Source organism: Helianthus annuus, chromosome 8 (assembly GCF_002127325.2).
Source record: "Helianthus annuus cultivar XRQ/B chromosome 8, HanXRQr2.0-SUNRISE, whole genome shotgun sequence".
NCBI lineage: Eukaryota > Viridiplantae > Streptophyta > Magnoliopsida > Asterales > Asteraceae > Helianthus > Helianthus annuus.
This window is the reverse complement of record NC_035440.2, coordinates 94310037-94327428: the sequence shown is the minus strand read 5'-3', so window position 1 is coordinate 94327428 and position 17392 is coordinate 94310037. Positions and strand designations below refer to the sequence as shown.

The following is a 17392-nucleotide window of genomic DNA, read 5'->3' as shown; positions in this document are numbered from 1 at the left end:
AAAAAGTTTATTTTCGCATACCGAACCTCTCGAAGCCTATTCCTAAGCTATGTAAAGGATATTTAGGGTATGTTTAGCTTATGATCAAGTTCCGGAATGTTCGTTGCTATACGAAACAGTAGACTTTTGCAGTTTGACGCAAATAGTCCATGTGATCAAATAAACTTGTTTTTGACACACCAAAGCCTTCAAAACTTATTTCTAAGTTGTATAAAAGTTATTTAAGGTATGTTAAGCCTATGTCCCTGTTCCGGAGTGTTTGTCGCATTAAACTGGTTACGTTTACGTATCAATTCGCGTTTAACTTTCCAGAAAGCGATTTAAAGCTTGAAATCGAACTAGAATCAAAATGAGAAATTGTCAAACACAAATAAACCAAATTTTGAGACGAAAACACATTGTCCTATTGATAAATGATATTGTTTTACATCGTACAGTGTTTACGGAGCACAAGTGTCACACTGATTGCATTAATATAGGACCATGGACCTAAACTTTATTAAAGTCAACCGTTAACCACTAACGGTCAAAGAGTAAAATGATCATTTCACCTTTTTTAGATTAACAAAATATTGACTTCTATTTCTTTGTTGTACAAATTTTATTTCTTTGTTTCCAAAATCAATATTCATAAAATCAGCCCTAAACATTATCAAGACATCAAACAAAGATTGTTCATTTGTTCCGTTATTGATTTTAACAATTTACCCTAATCTATCTTACTGTAACGCCCTACGTTTTGGAACTTTCGTATTTTGACAGGTCTAGTCCCTGTAATATTTAATGTTGCATATTTGAGCCTTAAACTATGTGAAACTTTGCGCGTTATGATACTTTGTTAAACTTGACCCTCGTGATACTTCGAATCTTGTGATACTCTTAATCTAGACACTTTTGATACTTGAAACTTGACACTTGTTATACATGATACTTATTTGAGATACTTGATGCTTAATAAACAAATAACTTGATACTTATTGAATGAGAAACTTGGATTCTTTATAGAACAAGAAACTTGGATACTTTATTGGACGAGAGGCTTGACACTTGAAACTTTGATACTTGAAACTTATTAGACGTGAACCTAGCTTGAACGCAACTTGAAATACGGAAACTTTTTTGTTAACTATATAATTATGTCATGTAATAATTACCCACAATATTACGCAACACAACACTTAATCTAGCTCGCAAAACGAATCAATGTCGGAAATCTAGCAAACGGTCTCGGCTGTCCGAATGGACATCCGATCGGATGACCATTCGACCGAATCGCCATCCGATCACCTTGCATACTGCACCGCCTTAGCTGTCCCTTTCAGCTATAAATAGGCCCCTTGACCCTTCATTTCACACTTTTGCCTCTGTCATCCGACCACACGCATCCCAAGTCCTTTCAAGCTCTTTTCTCAAGATTCAAGCTCTTTTCTCGAGATTCAAGCTCTTTTCGTAAGTATTTCTTCTTGATTCTTGTAAAACTTTAGTCATTTAACACTTCTACACAAGATTCTTCCACAAAATCACACGAACACTTTAACATTTTCATGAAAACCAACTGATTGGGGGTTTCTTGAAGGTGTTTTCCGCTCAGTTGATGTACAAACTGTTATGGAGCATTATTTAATCAAGAACAACCCTAGATCTTAAGGATTTTCTCAGTTTTCAAACGAAATCTAAAGGAAACTTGCACTTTTATCTCGGATCTAACGGAATGACACTTGTTTTCTGGCTCGGATCTGATGAACATCATGTTTTACACTTGATTCTCGAACTTTTCTTCAACTATTATACAAAACAGTAGTGAAATCGGTCTCAAACGGGCTATTGACTCGTTCCTTAGTCAAAAGCCGGTCTGAGAACTAAACTTCACCGGAAAACCGACAGTTTGACAAGTCCAAACATGAAACACACCGGAAACATTTCGTTGGTTCGAGATGGGGTGGTTCCCAGCCGACCGAACGAGCTGAGTTTGGTACGTTTCCGTTGTTTGACGCGTCGTTACATCGTCTCCGTTAGCTCGAGACTTAGAAACTTTCACAACACTTCACCCACTAATCGTCTGTTCGGATGGCCATCCGATCGGATGACCATCCGTTCAGTGGATCTGATTATCATTACACTTGTTTGTTTTACAGGACACTATGATCTCAACACTTGAAACTTTATCAGTTCGCAAACACACTGTTCGAATGGCCATCCGTTCGAATGGTCATCCTACTGGATGACCATCCTCTCAAGTATAATATCAGACACTTTATCTCGATTTTAGCTCCGTTCGACACTCTGTTCCCAACCGGGTCAACTCTTAGACGACTTATGCTCTGTTCCCCGCACGCAGGCTGATCCAGCGCTCCCTTCGATCCAACATTAGCAGTGTTTGGTTTAAGCACCCACTGTGAGTATACTCGATCCCTTTTTTTAAACACTTTTGGGATGCAACATGTATTCTATAAACTTGACACTTGAAACTATTTGAAACTTACTCTATCCTCGTTAAACATGAAACTTGAAACTTGATACTTGAGACTTTTATGCTATGTGGACGTTTAATCCTGGTGTGTAGTTTATCCTTAACAATGGTAGCGGTATAGGGGTAATGCACCTCCCCGTTAGTCTTTGGGGTATTGTTAGGAGGAGACATTTAACCTCCCGTTAGTCTTTGGGAAAGACATTTTAACGCATTGGAAACTTGAGCTATCACTTGGACTGCGTAAACTAGCATGGTGAAACTTGTTATATGTTTATATGATGGATATGAGTTTTTAAGCTATTATGCTATGTATTCAAACTTGTATGCTCGCCAACATTTTTGTTGATAGTATTTTAATACATGTTGCAGGTTGATAGTAGCTGAGGAAAATCAAGAAAACAAGCTAGGATGATGCTTAGAAACTCATCTTAGATAATTCAGGGTTTTGAACAATGTTTGAATGTTTTGTATTTGATACTTTTGTAGTTGAATCGTTGATGCTGTTTAGACAATTTTTCTGAAATTTGATTAACCATTATTGAAACAAATAGTGTTGTGGAATCTCTTGAGCAATCTGAACGCTTAGTGCCGCGCCCTGATGTTTCCGCCATCGGTTGGGGTGTGACACTTACTTATTTCAGTTCTGTTCACCACCCTAAAACCATTATCAACTGCTAAAAAACTGAATCAAAACCAATACAACTCCGGCGAATAAAACTCATCGTTTCCGGTGACAACCTATCTTTTCTAGTGACGTCATTCAATCGTCCCTAGAAGGCGATAACTATAAGTATGTTTCTCGTCGAAAAAATTCACTTGACTTCTCATTTCAAGTTAACCGGAAAAAAATATCACATGTTCAAAAACTTACCAACTCTCAGCTAAAAATTTTGATGAAATGGTAATTTTTCATCCGAATCTGATTAATATTATTCAAACCTGTATATAACAAAAGTGAAGTTTTGGAACTCCATGAAAAGCCTGCTTCTTGAAAACTTTGTTGTGTGTTCAATATTCTTCTTGCAATATCGATTCTTTATCCAGGGTGGGGTCCGGCTACAAAGTCTATTTTTCCTACAAAGTGTACAAAGTCATAAAACACTACAATTTCAGCTATAAAACACACTCAAAACACACACAAAACAGAGTGAGGATCACTATAACACAATATCCAAACCTCAACAGTCTATAAAAACTTCGAACACACCATCGTAGAACTATGAATATAAAACATAACTTGATAATCAACATAAAACACACTAATATTAGTCATTCGATAATCAAAGCCTTATCATCCAAAACACAACACAAAACCCACAAATACGTGTTTTAGCAATCTCCACTTTGTTATTTGTGGGTTTTGAGTGTGTTTTATGGTTGAAATTGTGGTGTTTTATGACTTTTTACACTTTGTAGGAAAAATGGACTTTGTAGCCAACTCCCACCCTTTTTATCCATATCCATATAATTACACTAAAATAACTATTTTTTCTTTCTTCTTTTCAATTAAATAATATTTTTATACCTTTATCATTACCTTTTCTCTCTCTTCCACTTACAGCCACTTCTAAAAATATTAAAACAATTATATGGGGTGAACAGTGTTTTCCATATATTTATAGATGAACAGTGACATTCTCATATATTTTCTCTCTCATCCACTCAAAATCACTAACAATCATTTCTTATAAATATAAGTAACATACTTGCATATTTTTAGGGAACCAATGCCAATGCTCTCAAATTACCTGAAACGCGTTTTAAAAATATTTTATCAGCAAGAAACACTGGCGAGTTCATTCCATTTTATAAAAAGACACATTGTTATAACTTTACCATATTAAGGGGAATTACAGTGTATATTTCTATCAATTATTCAATACAGTATGCGACTGGGGACACTCCCCTGTGCTCGTGGTCATATTACTTCGGGTCCTGTCACCCAATAGTAAAGGTTCATGTCACACCCTTGGTGACTGTGGACTAGTAATGTATACAAAACCCCAACTACTGACAATAATTATAGATAACAAAGACTTAATCACTGTAAGTATAACTGAAAAAAATTAGGGTTTGTAAAGCATTTTAAATAGTAATGTATCACAATAATGTGATAAAAAGGAGAATGACTCACTTTGTGAACTTAGGTTTTTCTACAGGCTTCTTGGTGATATTTTCTGATAATTTTCTTAAGTTCCTATTAAAAATATACAATGCACGCGTGCTAGTATAATAACCCAATTCAACTTTATCAATACGTCATGAGACAGAACCCCAACTTAGTTTACAAAACATAGCCTTTATCAGGCAGCGCTTTGGCATCAGTTGCTGGGTTCCTGATCGATCGGACAAAGTATCGAATTAGTGATCAGGGGTTAAAACACTTACAACGGGGCAAAGCTTTGTGATTTTAGGGGTATATTATCGAGCTTAATATTGAGAGAAAAGAAAAGAATTTGAGTGAGTTGGGACTATGGCTGAAACGTTCAATTTATAGGTGATCTGAGACTCCGTCGCGCCCTGCGACGCACACAGGCAAAGCCCGTCGTGGGTCGCCACGCCCCCTAGCTACGACTAGGGTTGACTAGTCACCACTATAGGCTTGATACGTGGGCGAAACAGTTAGGTTTGAAATGGTGGGATTGGGTCGGGTTCGTCTTGCAACCGAAATCTCGCCGGCTCGCCAAGGTTAGCTCGAACCTTCCGGTGTACGGGTTTTTTCTTCGAACCCGAACCTCGTTTGCTTGAACCTTCCACGTTGGGTTGAATTGAATCTTTTTGAAGTTTGAAAGATTGTATTTTTTGTGTTGGAAGTATTGTGTGTGTATTGTTTGGTGTTTTAAATATTGTATTGTTTGTGTATATATATAGCAAAAAAAATAAACGGTCCATTTTTTCCACCCAAACGATCAAACACCGTTCGAATTTTGAAGTTAAAACGCGTGATGATGACAACGGGTTATCATCACCATGTGTGATGATAACTGGTGGCGGCGGTGTTTCCTTATGTTCCACGCGTTATATTTGGCCCATAACGGGGCGCCCCGTCCCCCTAATAGTTCAATCCGTAGAATACAAGGGTTGCTAACCTAGTTTACAAATAAACACGAAACACAATAGATTTCCAGTATGTCTGACAAGAGACGAAAAAAATTGATAAGTTAAGTTCGGGTTAAACAAATTAACCTGTCAACCTTAAACACGTCATGATTGCCACCTTTAGCATACATGGATCACAAATAATTGACATGTTCTTCAACAAATATTACAATGAGTTCTTCATAACTTACCAACTTAATTCAGATCCAAACTTTTTTTACAAGGATTTCATCTTGTTTTTTCCACATTCAGAATCTACCCAAAATCATCTAAACATTTAACTTTATAAATACCTACAAAGAAGAAGAGCTTTCATCATCAGAAGAACTATACTGTCCCCTTCCATGAAATCCATCAAAAACTGGAGCCGGGATCGTTGGCAACGGAAACTTATGAACCGAATTGACCGTCGTTCGGTCATTTAACATCCCGACTTCTTTGCAAACCACATCGAGAACCGTCAAGAAATCCCGCACCACCATGAATATTCTTGATGGGTGAGCTTCTTCTTTAGCAGAGTTCCCATGAAAATACTCAGTGATTTGTTTCACTAAACAAAGAGTTTCACTTTCTTGAGCTTGAATCTTCATCACCTCCTCTTGCGCAACCTTCAAGAATCTGCTCAATGAATCAGAAAACTTTGTGCTTTCCATTAGTTTAACGACATCGATAGTATTAGCAATCCCGTTTGAGAGTCTCGCGACATCCCCTTTAAGAACCTCGGAATCCATGGCTGCAGCTTTCTTAACATTTGAAAGGTCCGAAGGGAGATTTGAGATGATTTGAAGACCGTTTGCGGGTTGGTTAGAGGTGGGGTTGCTGACCCGCGCACCTTCGGTTCTTACTATTTCTTGAACCACAAAATGTAGAAGAGTTGTTTTCCCGTCGGCGCCCTTTACATCGATGAGTTTGAGGAGTGTGTCGAGATTGAATGCCTGTGCATCGCCACGGTTTGTGCCAACGTTCATCCGGTTTCCGGTTTTGAGAACGGCTTCTAGAAGCTTTAGAAACATTCTGTTGTTTCTAAGTTCTTCACAAGCAGCCTGAATCACATTCAATGGTTAGGAACCATCAACAATATATTACAATGACGCAACACAAGACCCGTTGTAAATAGACATGTGGAACTGAATGTTTAGTGAATCGTTTGTGAACCTTTTTCCATGAAGTTTATGTTCAAAAAAAATTGTTCGCTTAATTATATGAATGAACATGACGATGAACACATGCCTTGTTCGTTTATGTCCCTTCAATAAGGTTCGTTACGGTCATTTACATATTCATTCAAAGAAGAGTGCAGCCCATTATAAAACCATCGGCCCATAACCCCCATCAATCCATTTTGTTCATAGAATTTAATTTGGATATTGATGTTTATTTATAAAATGTTAGATATTCTTATTCATTTGATGACGCGAGATGGATTTTTTACTTTTAACTCATGTCCGTTTGTGTACATTTCAGTTTGTTTGTGTTTATGTGTTCATTTATGTTCGTTTAGAAAAAGAACGAACATGAGTGTTAACTTAACGAACAAAAATGAACAAACACAAACAAGCCCCGTCCATATTCTTTCATTTCGTTTACAGCCCTATTTGAAACAAGATAGAAATAAGCTAGAGCAACGGTATTTACCTGAAGAGTTTGAAACGAACTTTTAAGGTACTCAACCTCGGAATCAAAATTGGAAACATAAAGCATTACACTGATTCTTTTAAACGCAAAAGGAACATCAAGCACCGCTTTCAGGAACTTCTCGGCCGGACCAAGCTTATAAGGCGACTCATCTCGATACTCTTTCAGTTTACGCTCTTCTTCTTTCGTTGGTACCATTTTCAACAAACTTTCAAGCAGCTCGGTTCTGAGCGCATCTACATTACCTATCGACAAGCATAATTTAACACAAAACTAGTTATCATCCGCAGCATTATAACAAACACGAAATGTTCATTAAAATTTAAAACAAAGAAATGTACCATCCAAAAGCGCATCACAAACTTCTTCGGTAGTCACATTAAGCGCCCGCAACGCGATTGAGATGTTCTGAGACTTCTTCGGATCAAGAACTTGGTTTTCTTGGTCGATTGCCGAAGGAAAAAGCGGCCGTTTAACCGGCGATTTTTCTTTTAAATTACTCGGATTTGGCGGTTTTACAACGAACAACGTCTCAATCATCTCTTCATTTAATCTATAATGAATAGCCCCAAATCAAAACATGAGTAAATGACTAAATTCACACTATAAACAAACACATAATGATAAGTGTATTGAATGATTTCTTACTTAAAGGAGCTGGATTTGAGATGATCCCACACCATTTCTCGATCAGAACTTGCTCTCACTTTATCCCAATGCAGCGGTTTCAACTTCGGTTTCGCGGTTTTCTCATTTGTTTCCACATGTTCTTGACTTTCCTGCATTGTATAAACATAAGCCTGCTGAGTACTCACCGGTACACCTCTCGACGGTTTAATCAAAACCGGTGGATTCAGCCGAGTCACAGGAGTTGTAACTTCCGGTGCATTCACCGGCGGCGGAGGCGGCGGCGGGATTTTCACCGGAGGAAAGCTCTGGTCATTCGACGAATTCGACAGTCTAGGAGACGACTCAAAACTATCTTTACTCAACCCAATTTCCGGAGACTTAACCGTGAAAACATGCGGCGGAAGCGGCGGTGGGGGCGGTGGTCGTGACGGCGGAGGAGCGGTGGGAATCGTAACAAGATCCGGCGACTTCATTCTCGAAGTTCTTGGACTCAAACTAACCGGCGGAGATATACTCAACGAAATAGACCTTGCAGGAGACCCGGAACTCGAAGACGAGTAAGACGACAACGAACCCGACCCGACACTTCTCCTCCCTTGACGGTTACCCGTCACCGATGTTCTACCACCTGCGACACCACCATCAGAAACCCTAGGAGAATAAAAAGCTTCAGAATCACCACCATCTCTTGAGGTTTCATAATGAAGAACCGTCGTATGAGTTCTTCCAGTTCCACCAATGCTACCGCTTAAAGGCGGTAGCGGCCGAAGCTCCGGAGAACCGACTTTCTGCAAAGCTGGTTCTCCGTCGTCACTGTTGTTATTATGTTTGCTAATATTAGAATGGGAGTTTACAAGAGTGCCAAGATAAAGAAACTCAGAGCTCGTTTGAGACGGGCGGGTGAGTTTAGGTATACGGTTGTAGCTATTGGCTGCTGCATTATTGTTGATAGCTGTAGTGAATACTGAAGTGTTGTTGGGTAGTTTTTCGTCGCTAAAGGAGTTAGAATCGTCGGGATTTCTTTTCCTGTATTGGATCTTTAGTATTATGAGAACTAGAAGGATGAGAAGAGCGGCTGCGACGAGAGTTATAGCGACGGGGACGAGTTTAGATGACGGTCGTTTGGATTTTGGGGATGTTGGGAGGCTAAGGGAGGAAATGTTGGCCGGGAGGGAGACGCCGGAGGGGGTGGAGGGTGTCGCCGGAGGTGGTGGTGGTGATGGGATTGTCTGGAAGAATGGTTGGTCGTCTGGTGGCGTTGTGGTGGGAGATGGGGTGGATAAAAACGGGACATTTAGCGACGGTGGTGATGACACTGGTGGTGACGATGGTGGTGGCAACGGTGGTGACGATGGTGGTGACAACGGTGGTGGTTGGGTCGGAGGTTGTGACGGAGGGAGGGTTGGGTGGTCTTGTGGCTGTGGGAAGAATGGTTGGTGGAGTGTACGGCGGTGGTGTACGGCGGTGGAGATGGTGGCGGAGGCGCATGTTAGCATAAGAAAGGCGAAAAATATGTGCATTTTCAGTAGTAGATTCACAAGTGTGACCATGATTGAGGATCAACAAAGAAGGGTTTCAAAGTTTCATGAAATTGTAAGATTGTAAAACAAGGTTGTGAAATTACATTATTGTCCCAAGATTGTACAGTGATTGCATTGATAGTGATGTGAGTGTTCTGACCATTGAAGAGTGGTTCCAGCTAAGATTCTTTGTAAAGAAAAACCAGATCTTGGATTAATATATAAAGATTTTTATTGTTTTATATACTTGTGTTATGTGCATATGAAATTGTATATTTGGTGTTATTTGGTAGTTTTGGGTCTGGAAATAGGACTGACAAATATTTGGATTTTTGGTCGTGTATGGCTCTCTTTTCAACGGCAATTTAGATACCGATACGAAAAAGTGTGGCTAAATGTAACATTGTGTTTCTTACTTTACCTTCATTCTATTTGATTAATTTTACTAAAAGTGATTTTAAAAATAGTAAAAATATAAAGGCTTTATATTTTTTAGATATCAAGTTATTTTAGTTACTTTTGTTCATATTTTTGTTTTCAAATCAATCTTTTTATATATTTTAGGTTAAAAAAAGTCTTCTAGATGCCAATAATCTCTAGATTAAATGGGGGAGGACTTGTATTTCTATTGAGAGATGCAGATTTAACTTCTACTTGTTGCAGACTAAGGCACTGGTGGGCAATGATAGAAGACCCAGAAAAAACTGGGTTGGATCATTGAGCCAAACGAGTTTTACCGGTAGTTTTACTGTCATGCCTATGAGCGGGTGGGTTATCGGGTTTTCCCCGGAATTGGTGGTGGACTCGGGTTACTCTCGGAGTACTCCGTTTGTCCAGTGGGTGCCCCAAGAGTACTCGGAATTGATTTTATTGGCCATTAAAAAAAGATCTTCTAGAATTATATTTTTTCAGAAAGTTTTCAAAAAGTAATTTGCTGTTTTTACTCCTTGATTGAAAATAGAGTAAAGAGTTAATTGCCAAAATCGTCCCTGAGGTTTAGGCAGGTTTGTCATTTTCGTCCAAAATGACACTTTTATACCAAATTGCCCCCAACGTTTGTAACTTTTTGCCATTTTTATCCAAACCACTAACTTAGTTTATTTTTCTGTTAAGTTGAGTATATTTGGATGAAACTGGCAAATATAAAACAACAGGGACGATTTTGGCAATTTACTCAAACTCTTTTAAATTTCTTTTATTTAATTAATTTTGTTACAGATGTAATAAAAAATAATATACATGCAACTTTTATATGGAAAAAATAATAGCTTTGTCACATAATTTTTATAAATTTTCATCCAACCACTAACTAAGTTAATTTTTCTATTAAGGCGTAGGATGTTTATAAACTAAGACAGGAATTAATTTCTAATTTTTTATATAGATCAGTTTTATAAAAATAAAAAACAATATACATGGAGTTTTTAGATTTTATTTTTATAAAACTGGTCGATATAAAAAAATTAGAAATTAATTTCTATCTTAGTTTATAAACATCCTTCGCCTTGATTAGAAAAATTAACTTAGTTAGTGGTTGGATGAAAATTTATAAAAGAGTTAATTACATAGTTAGTCCCTGTGGTTTGCACAAAATAACATACTTAGGTACTAATAGTTTAGAATCACATTTTAGGGTATTAATTTTTCATTTTGTAACGTTTGAAGGTAGTAACGTTATTTGTAGGCTTAAAATCACATTCTATTAGTACCTAAATATGTTATTTTGTGCAAACCACAGGGACTAACTATGTTAATACCCTAAAAGTTAATACCTCAAAACGTTACAAAATGAAAAGTTAATACCCTAGAAGGTGATTTTAAACTATTAGTACCTAAGTATGTTATTTTGTGCAAACCACAGGGACTAACTATGTAATTAACTCTTTATAAAAATTATGTGACAAAGCTATTATTTTTTTCATATAAAAATTGCATGTATATTCTTTTTTATTATATATGTAACAAAATTAATTAAATAAAAGAAATTTAAAAGAGTTTGAGTAAATTGCCAACATCGTCTCTATGGTTTTATATTTGTCAGTTTCATCCAAATATTTTCAATTTAACAGAAAAAATAAACTAAGTTAGTGGTTTGGATGAAAATGGTAAAAAGTTACAAATGTTGAGGGCAGTTTGGTACAAAATGTCATTTTGGACGAAAATGGCAAACGTGCCCAAACCTCAGGGACGATTTTGGCAATTAACTCTAGAGTAAATAAAGAAAATATATATAGGTAAGAATTTAATTGTTGAGTAAATTACGTTTTTGGCCCCTGTGGTTATATCACTTTTACTATATTAGCCCAAAATAAGAATTTTTAACATATCTGCCCCCATGGTCTCCATAACTAACCATTTTGGCCCCTAAGTCTAGAGATCATGAGGGCCAAAATGGTTAGTTATAGAGACCATGAGGGTCAAAATTGTTAGACTTAGGGGCCAAATGGTTAGTTATAGAGACCATAGGGGCAGATATGTTAAAAATTCTTATTTTGGGCTAATATAGTAAAAGTAATATAACCACAGGGGCCAAAAATGTAATTTACTCTTAATTGTTTTGTTACTTATTGTTAGTTTGTAACTTTTAGTAAAAATTCTATTTGGATTGGTATAACTAGTAAAAAGTTAAAATTTCTGGTAATTTATATTTATGCTATTTTGTACATTTTTATAAGGGGAATTGGCCTGTAATAATCCCTCCTAGATCTTATTGGCCGTTAATAATCCCACCTCAGAATATTCCCCACACCAGTCCCACCTTTCACCTATTTTTCCTACAATGGTCCCCCGTTAAAAAAACTTAACGGAGTTAAGCTTTTTTTCAAATTACAAACAGATTTTTTTAGGGCTTTTGATCAGAACGATGATATGAGTCCATTGATGTAAAACTTACTTCGAAATGGTGCTCCAAGTGACTTGATTTTGGTTAATTGGAGATTTAAACACCCGAATTGAAGCGTCGTTTTCATCGTTTGAAGCACCGTTTCGAGGCAAGTTTTACATCAATGGACTCGTATCGTCGTTCTAATCAAAAGCCCTAAAAAATCTGTTTGTAATATGGAAAAAAGCTTAACTCTGTTAAGTTTTTTTAACGGAGGACCATTGTAGGAAAAATATGTGAAAGGTGGGACTGGTAGGGGGAATATTTTGAGGTGGGATTATTAATGACCAATAAGGTTTAGGTGGAATTATTACAGGCCAATTTCCCTTTTTATAAAGATTAGAGTTATCAAACCTAACTTTCCATGAAAAAGTAGGAATATAGTCATGTTAATGTATTTAGTCATGTATAAAATCGCTCATTTACTCGATTGTTAGACATTTTCCTATAAATAATTACTTATTAACCTACAAATTCGCATTTATGTCTGTATATAATGAAGATGTTTAGAGGTTATGTGACTCAAAACAAATACACAAAATATTCATATTCATCTTTGTCATGAAATTATTCTAGCAAAAATATATAAAAAATAGCAACTTTCATATATTTCTCTTATTGTTTTTCTTCCTTTTTTGTGATTTTTGTTGCCTTTGGACGTGGAACGACAAGATGCTTTTTTAATATAACGGACACATCCCTTTTATAATTTCTTTAAGACATTAAAATGATCTTATTGGCTTTTTGTATCTCCACCTTTTATGAATAAATTAAAATAAATTAAATTAAAGTTTTGCAGATCAATAATTGCCATACAGAAATCATATAAAGGAGAAAGACTATGGGAAAATCACGATATTAGCCAAAGATTGGTCAAATTTTCAAAAATAGCCATTGGAAACGGCTTAACGAGCCGTTTCAAAAAGCTGAAACGGCTTAAAAAGTTCTTTCAGTTCAACCAATCGATAATTGCCACGTGTCCATTTAAGATCTTTCAACATGGCTTAAGCCTTTTCAACACGGCTTGAGATCTTTCAACATATGGCTTAAGCCTTTTCAACACGGCTTGAGATCTCTCAACATATGGTTTAAGCCTTTTCAACATGGCTTAAGCTTTTTCAACACGGCTTGAGATCTTTTAGTGTAGCGGCTTGGCATGGCTTAAGATCTTTCAACACGGCTTGAAAACTTTCAACACAGCTTGAGATCCTTCAACATAGTTTAAATATAAACGAATAATTAAAAAAAATCTCAATTAAATGTGAGAACTTGAAAATATCAATTAAAAAAATATGAAAGTTTTAACTTGAAAATTAAAAATATTTAACTTGAAAATAAAAAACTACTAGGTTAGAACCATGTGTATTACACGTGTTAAATAAATGTAATTTTTATACTAAATAATAAAAATATAACTTAAAAAACCTCGTTTATTGTACGAGTTAAATATGTGTATTACACGGGTATAATACACGAGTTTTTTAAAGATATTACTTTTTTACAATACACGAGTTTTTTAAAAATATTACATTTTTATTATTTAGTATACAAAATTATATTTATTTAACCCGTGTAATACACATAGTTTTAAAGGTATAACTTTTTTAATTATTTGGTATATACAATTACATTTATTCAACTTGTACAATACACGAGATTCTTAAATACATAATTTTTTTATTACTTAATATATAAAATTACATTTATTCAACTCGTACAATACACGAGGTTTTTAAAGTTATATTTTTTTTATTATTTAGTATAAAATTACATTTATTTAACCCGTGTATTACACGTGATTCTAACCTATTAATTTTTTATTTTCAAGTTAAATATTTTTTATTTTCAAGTTAAAACTTTCAGATTTTTTTAATTGAGATTTTCAAGTTCTCACATTTAATTGAGATTTTTTTAATTATTCGTTTATATTTAAACTATGTTGAAGGATCTCAAGCCGTGTTGAAAGTTTTCAAGCCGTGTTGAAAAATCTTAAGCCATACCAAGCCGTTACACTAAAAGATCTCAAGCCGTGTTGAAAAGGCTTAAGCCATGTTGAAAAGGCTTAAACCATATGTTGAAAGATCTCAAGCCGTGTTGAAAAGGCTTAAGCCATCTTGAAAGATCTCAAGCCGTGTTGAAAAGGCTTAAACCATATGTTGAAAGATCTCAAGCCGTGTTGAAAAGGCTTAAACCATCTTGAAAGACTCAAGCCGTGTTGAAAAGGCTTAAGCCATATGTTGAAAGATCTCAAGCTGTGTTGAAAAGGCTTAAGCCATGTTGAGAGATCTCAAATGGACACGTGGCATTTATCGATTGGTTGAACTGAAAGAACTTTTTAAGCCGTTTCAGCTTTTTGAAACGGCTCGTTGAGCCGTTTCCAGTGGCTATTTTTGAAAAGTTGACCAATCTTTGGCTATTATCGTGATTTTCCTAAGAAATTAACGAAACCAATTTTTGCATGTATTATAAAACTCAATTTGCAATTTTAACTCATTTTGTTTATTAAATTTACATTTTATGCTTCTCTCTTTTATATAACTTGTTACATAATTATAAAATCCTATCATTATTGGTTGTTAAAACACTTAAATAACACATAAAATACAAGATATATTTAAAAATGATAAAAAAAGAATATATTAGATAATATACATTTTTTAATGATGAACACACGTACCCCTAATATCAACTTCTAAAATTCACGTATTGTCCATTTTGTTTGACTTAAACTCGCACCACTTTAATTGTGATAAACACATGTTATCACTAAGCGAGGAGGCTATCGGCTACTACTTGTTCTATAACAACAAACACGAATCTACAACCATTTTGTTACGACTTTAGCAGTTGGAATTTCCGTGTCAACACTAACGACCAACATTGCAATAGGGAATATATGCGATAAACATTGTGAGAACCATATATTGCAATAATATTGTTTTTGCAGCTTGATTGTTTATGTGGTTTATTTGTCCTTTAAATTTACAATCGGATTTTACTACCCAATTATTTTCAGTCGCTAACTGTATTGTCAATTGTTTTTTTCGTTAACCATGTTGCTAATTTTATAAACATTTGGTTTTCTCGTTGACCACTTCACTAATGTTTACCTTTATAAGGCTAAAGGGTATGGGGAGCATGGGTTGGGTCATTAATGCCACATAGGACCATCAATGGATTGCTACACCATCCCCTTGCTTCATCCACCATGGTTGGCATGGATTAAACCATGACAACCATGAGCCTACTTCCCTTTTTCAATATTTCATTTTCCTTTTCCACAAAAGTAAACTAAAATAAGAAAATAGTGGTTTGGGTTATGACCACATCCTAAGCCCACATGTAATGGGGCGCGACCAACAACATAGCGCCGGTATGGAGCCCTGCACACCGCCCCCCCCGGCGCCATGTGTGAAAAATTTTGGGCAGCGCGAAATGTATAGCGGCGCGAGAAGGTGGGGATTTGTTCTCCATTTTCCACTTTGGTCCCTGCATTTTACAATTTGGTCCCTGCATTAAAACACTTTGGTCCCTGCATTTTACACTTTGGTCCCTGCATTTTACACTTTGGTTATGATGAGGTAGGGCTTTATGACTACGGCCTCAAGCCCCATAAAGCCCCGGGATGACGTGGCATGCCATATGGCGCATAACGCCCCTTTGGGGGCTTTATGACTACACATGGCCTAAGGGTAGTGGTTTTGAATGATGGATTAGAAGTGAGTGACATGGCGCCGATGTGGAAGATCATGATGACCATGAGGGTCATGACCACACCCTATAGCGTAAGGTTATATGTTGTAAGTTAATTAAAAAGTGTCATGTCACTATACGCATGTAGTTAGGGGTTAACTAACTCATTCTTCACATTGTTGTTAATGTAGTGGGCTGTATACAGCAATATTGCACTTCAGAAAAATTATTTAACATTATAATGCAAATATATTTTTTGTATTCGTTATTATTTTCTGTTATAAATTATTAACTATTTATGTTAAATACTATTAATTAATGTAAGATTGTAAATATAGATTTTTTCGAACGGCGAAATTTCAGTAAATATAGATTATAAGTTGCTTTACATAATTAAGAAATTGTTTGCCTATTATATTAAGAATCATAACGATCTAAATGAAAAAAAGAAAAACTATGCATTTTTTCAACAGTAAATTTGGATCACTGACGGACCACTAGAATATAATCGTGCCACCAGCAGAATCACCCGATCATATCCATCTCCACTAGGCATAATGTCTAACACAATTCAGAAGGAAACACAATTAATATGGGAAAACCCTTCTTGTGGGAATCGAAACCAAAACCTATTTGTCTCAGTCTTATCACACCTTCAAAATATCACTAGGCTATAAAGTCATGGACAAAAGAAAGACTATATAATTAGTTAATTCGATATACATAAATGCTATGAGGTTGAGTTTTATAACCAATGAAAGTTAACTTTATAGAAAATACTACATTTGAAAAATAATTTTATTTTAAAAAAAAAAGTTATGTAACTAGTAACTTTTTAAGATATGATATATCGCTATGGCCGTGTTGTAATTCGATATTATAGTTAGATATTATGTGATAAATCATAAATGTGTCGTGTATGTACTTTTTCTATCGTGTGCCAGTTATATTTCAATATAACGCTCTTAAATGCATCAGGTACGCACTCTCTTGTCGCATATCTCATTTCACTCTCGTGTCTCTTTAATCATCCTCTCTATAGTATTTATTTAAAATATGTTACATATTTATGCAACGGTGTCATATATTACGTATCATAGATTTTATTTCAATGGTTGGATCCATGATTTTCTCGCATTTAAACCAATATTTTTACAAAATTAAGAGTACATTATACTATAAATATGTTAACCTTTCTATAATCTCACATCTAAACCAATATTGGTATAAAATTTATAAATGTAGATGGATCTTTTTACAATGATTGGATTCGTGATTTTCTTCTTTTATTTTATAGTTTAAAGATAGAGATTACGGTTGGAGATAGTATATTTGTGTGTGTATTATGGTTAAAGATACTATTTTCGGATGTTGCTTAAGCAATGTGATATTAACATGTTGATTCACAATATTCTTCGAACTTTGTTAAGTTATATGTTGAAGATTTTACGGTTAAAGATACTA

General features: G+C 35.6%; 1 protein-coding gene across 1 annotated transcript; it reads right to left on the bottom strand.

Moving 5' to 3' along the window:
* Positions 1-5674: 5674 nt before the first annotated feature.
* LOC110873459 (formin-like protein 1) lies at positions 5675-9438 on the bottom strand. Its single transcript, XM_022122398.2, has 4 exons — positions 7853-9438; positions 7546-7757; positions 7205-7449; positions 5675-6612 (listed from the first exon to the last, which is right to left on the bottom strand). Exons 1-4 carry the CDS (start codon positions 9382-9384, stop codon positions 5863-5865), a joined length of 2739 nt encoding a protein of 912 aa, XP_021978090.1. The 5' UTR covers positions 9385-9438; the 3' UTR covers positions 5675-5862.
* Positions 9439-17392: the final 7954 nt, after the last annotated feature.